At 38.2% G+C, this 4,672-nt stretch overlaps 1 protein-coding gene across 1 annotated transcript; it reads right to left on the bottom strand.

Annotated features, from left to right (window-relative positions):
* Nucleotides 1-2,559: 2,559 nt before the first annotated feature.
* Nucleotides 2,560-3,648, bottom strand: LOC141630402 (uncharacterized). The gene is made up of 2 exons (XM_074443229.1): nt 3,532-3,648; nt 2,560-3,471 (listed from the first exon to the last, which is right to left on the bottom strand). The coding sequence occupies exons 1-2, from the start codon at nt 3,646-3,648 to the stop codon at nt 2,560-2,562; spliced, it is 1,029 nt and encodes a 342-aa protein (XP_074299330.1).
* Between the last annotated feature and the right edge of the window lie 1,024 nt (nt 3,649-4,672).

The following is a 4,672-nucleotide window of genomic DNA, read 5'->3' as shown; positions in this document are numbered from 1 at the left end:
TTTTGCATGAAAATTCGGTTTTTCCTACTACCCAATCCATTTTATTGCTCGTACCTGCATTTCTATTACTACAACACCAACTTGAGCAAACCAAACTCGCAACACAACACAAATGGAACACCAATAACCAAATCTCATATATAAAATGAGAATAAACCAAGTTAACAAGTTTACCAACAAATCCTCATCAAACCAAATCCGTCACAAGTCTAACTAACACTACCATGTTCTTAGGTTTTGGGAAAGGGGCACATAAGTCAAGTACAAGTAAAAGAAGCACCCGCGCCAAAACCACCTCCTCCGGATGGATCATTAGGATCTTGCCAATGGGGACGGGGACCGGAGTTGCACGAATTGAAGAAGGCTTCCATCTTGTCGAACTTTGCTTTCATTTTCCGCATTTGTTGATCCCTTTCGGCGTTTTGGCACCTTTCTTCGGCGTTTTGGCGCCTTTCTTCATCAAGTTGTGCTTGTAAGACACTTACAATTCCCGACTCATAAGTTTGTTTGGACTTTGAAGAAGTCCTTGCTTTTGGCGCCTTGAAGAAAACTCCATGAGCTTCTCCGGTTCTATACACCGAGCCCTTTTTGTACCCCTCAACCAAGTCAAACCAAATATCATTATCGGACCTATTGGGGGTGTTCTCCTTTTCACGCAAAAAAGCATCCTACAAGTCAAACCAAATCTCATTAAAGGTTATTTTTACATGAAAGATTTACCTATAATAAATAATGTTATTAAGGGAAATTGACTAATTAAATGAAACTTACATGTAATTCCTTGTCGTTTGCCTTAGTCCAATGCCTATTACCTTTATCATCAACCTTGCTATGCGTGTCTGCAAACAGCTCGGGAGCCGTCATCTCTACCTTACCTTTTTTCTTCCCCTTCTAAAAATAAACAAGGCATAAATTCATGGTTTTCACGGTTAATTTTTTTTAATAATAATCTAAGGTGTTGTTATGTATACGTACTCCCAAAACATGATCCAAGAAAGAACAAGATGCCCCGTAGTGAGTAACCTCAACAATGCCTTATTTCTTTCCTCCTCTTTTGTTGAGTGAACCTTGCTTTGACTTGATCTTAAATTCTGGGATTGCACGTTTCTTCATTAGACCTTCATATGCGTCACCTAAAATTCAAAATAGTGTTAGAAAAAATAAATAGGTCACGTAAATTTATTATAACTAAATACAAGTAATCAAACTAATAAAATAATACACACCTTTCAAATGCTCGGGCTCCTTTTTCCTCCTCATGGTCTTATAGATGAGATCTCTATATCTTTTAGTACAAATAGCATTGTACCTTTCACGGACAATATGTTCCAATTCCTTGTGCCATCTCATTTGTTCGGCAATATTTTTTGTTGCATACATTCTTTGAAGTCTTGGAGCGAGTGGAAAGTAAATTAATGGCGGGTTTATTGATATTGGTTTCTTACTCTTTCCACCTCTCTTACAACCCTTGCCTTTTTTTCCCCTCAAAACAATATCTCCCTCCCTTGTCTCATATCTATCTCTTTGACATTTCTTGCACTTGTCAAGGAAAGCATCATCTTACCAAAAGAGCATACATCCTTCGGGACATGCATCAATCTTTTGATGCGGAAGTTGAAGACCTTTAACTACATTTTTGGTATTGTAGAAACTTCGGGTCATGACATTATTTTTGAGGAGCGCATCCTCAAGCAAAGAAGCAATGGCATCAACGGCATTAAATGACATATTAAACTCACATTTCACGGTTACTATCCTAGAGGCGGCTTGTAACAATGACATTTTTCTCCCTTCATATAATGGTTGTTCAGAAGCTTTTAACATGTCAAAAAAAAGACCTTTGCTTGTGGATTTGGTGGTTCTTCTTCATTCATTGCAAGATGATCGTCATTATTGAAAATATTAGACTCCAAGGCATCAACAACCATATCTCTATATGGGTTCTCATTTTGTTGGATTTGAGTTTGTTCGGGAGAATATGCTTCTCCATGAGAAATCCAATTGTAATAATTTGGACAAAACTCATTTGTATAAAGATGTTCTTCTACCTCTATGTCATGTAGATATTTCACGTTTTTGAATTTAGTACAAGGACATCTAAGTTTATTTTCTACCAAATCATATTCATCATTTTGTTTAGCAAATTCAATAAATCCACGAACCCCCTTTATAAATCTAGCTGTAGGACGTCTCTTCTTATCTACTCTTTCTTCGTACATCCATCCACGTTCCAATCTCTTCATTTTAACCTAAATAATATATAAGCCATAATTTTAACAATAAAACATAGAACCATCTTTAACAATAATCCATACTAATTAACTATACTAATTAACTAAAATTATACTAACTAACTAAAATTATTACTACCTTTAAAAATACTCCACATCAAACTAATTATAATAATTTACTATCTTCAACAATACAAACTTTATGCTAACTTACTATATTCAACATTACTAACATTATTATATACTATTTTTTTTTTGGTAAAATGTGAGTATATTATATATAAATATGGAATCAATTACATACTAGAAAGGTTAAGCACTTCAAAACTCAAATAAATTTTAAACTTCCTAACCAATCTAGCTCATGTGTAGTCATCCTACTCTTGTCCCTTTCCTTTATTCTCTTCTTCATGTCCTCACTGATCAATTGAGCCAGACACATAGGCCTCATGAGAACTTGCTCAAATCTACATTTGTTCCTTTGCTGCCATACTTGGTACAAAATGCTCATAACCAAAGCAATCTTCACCCCTCGCTGAGTTTTCAAACCAGGATTATGGACGCACCAATGCAAAATATCAACCTCAGGGAGCTTTAAACCAGTACATTCCATCACAGACTGTAGAAATCTCCTACTGTAGGCACACGCAAAGAATAAATGCTGTTGCGACTCTTCTGCTAACCCACAGAGGACACACTGTCCATCAACATCCATCCCAAAGCTCAAAAGTCTGCTATTTGTATGCAAAGAGTTATGAGCAATGAGCCATCCCAGGAACCTGTGCTTAGGCAAGCTCCAGTTATCCCAAACAGCTGTAGACCACTCCACCTTGGGTCTTGTACCTCTGAGCCACTCATAACAGCCAGCAGGAGTGTAACCAGACGGTTGCACCTGCCATATCCCCTGCAAGTACCCAGCTGCTAGCATCTGCTTCACTCTGCATATCCTCCTCCACACCCAACTGGAGTTACTTGTTGGTGCATATTCCTGCCATTCCCTCCCCTTCAGGTAATTAGCATTCACCCATTTCACCCACAAGGACTCCTTGTTTATAGCTATCCAATTCCCAAGTCTTCCAACCATAGCTATATTCCATAGTTCCTGATTTTTAAGACCCAATCCCCCTTCATGCTTTGGTCTGCAAATTGTATCCCAACCAACTAATGGAGTACGCCTATAATCTGCACTGCCATCCCATAAAAAGTTCCTGCAAATGGCTTCTATTTTCAGAATGACTCCCTTAGGGAGGACAAAAACAGAAGCTCAATACGAATGCAACGTGTTCAGAACATGTTTAACCAGGGTTAGCCTTCCTGCATACGAGAACTTCCTTGCACCATAGCTATGAATTCTGTTGCAAATCTTGTCCACCAAGCATTCACAATCCTTCTTCTTAAGCCTTGTGATGCGTGTCATTTATATGATGTTTTACATCTCTTTTTACACGCATTTCAGAGCTCATTTGTTTAGTTTATGCTGCATTTCTCCCTATTTCCGTCTACTTCCGTATTTTGTACTTTATTGCAGAAATGTGAAGAATTCGACGGGAAATCAAGCTAAATCCGCCCCCGAGTAATCTGCATTGCGAATGACGTAAAGGAATTGCTTAAGGAACGAGCTTGGTGCGCGATCCAAGGCCCAAAAGACAAGTCCACGAGAATAAAGAAGTCAAATAGCAGCTCAAGCAGTCGATCGACTAGACCCATCATCGATCGACAAACTATCGGGATCCGAAGCTATCATTGCTAAGATCCGGTCGATCGACCTCATCGCTTAGTCGATCGACCACATCGCGCTTAGACGGGAATTAAAAGTTTGAGAAACTTGAAGCCCGTGAAGTTTAGGTTTTGGAATAAATTGTTACGCTTATTTGCTATATAACGTAACACAAACATCCAGTCTAGGGATATGAGATTTTACTTAAGTTTTATTATCAATAACTTTGAGTTTGAGTTTAGAATAATTAGGGTTCAAGGTTTGCCTCGGTTTTGAATACAATTTGCTTGGATAATTCGACCTTGTTCTTTTCCTTCACAATTCTACACGGTACTCTACTGTTTCTATTTCAGTATTTTGCTTATTGTGTTAGAATTGCTAGATCAGTTTCCCAAAAAAGCCGAACTGTTGTTTTATGTTAATTGTTTCTTCCGCCGTTTAAATCATGAATTCAATAGTTAGATTTATCATTGATGTTGTTGTTTTTACCCTTGCCATGAGTAGCTAAATAGCTTGTGCTAGGATGTAGGCGATTTGTGGCTAGGCGGCATTAGATTGAACACGGCCTGAACCCGCATGTTGGTCGATCGACTGACCTTAGTGATCGATCGACCACTGCTGCTGCTACATTCGTTTACGACCTTTCCCCTGCTGTGTTTGGTCGATATGCGGACCTAAGGGAGTCTTCTACTCCACTTTATTTTCCGTCGAATTATATATTTCT

The sequence above is a fragment of the Silene latifolia genome, chromosome Y, assembly GCF_048544455.1.
Source record: "Silene latifolia isolate original U9 population chromosome Y, ASM4854445v1, whole genome shotgun sequence".
Classification (NCBI taxonomy): Eukaryota; Viridiplantae; Streptophyta; class Magnoliopsida; order Caryophyllales; family Caryophyllaceae; genus Silene; species Silene latifolia.
This window is presented reverse-complemented; position numbering and strand designations above follow the sequence as displayed.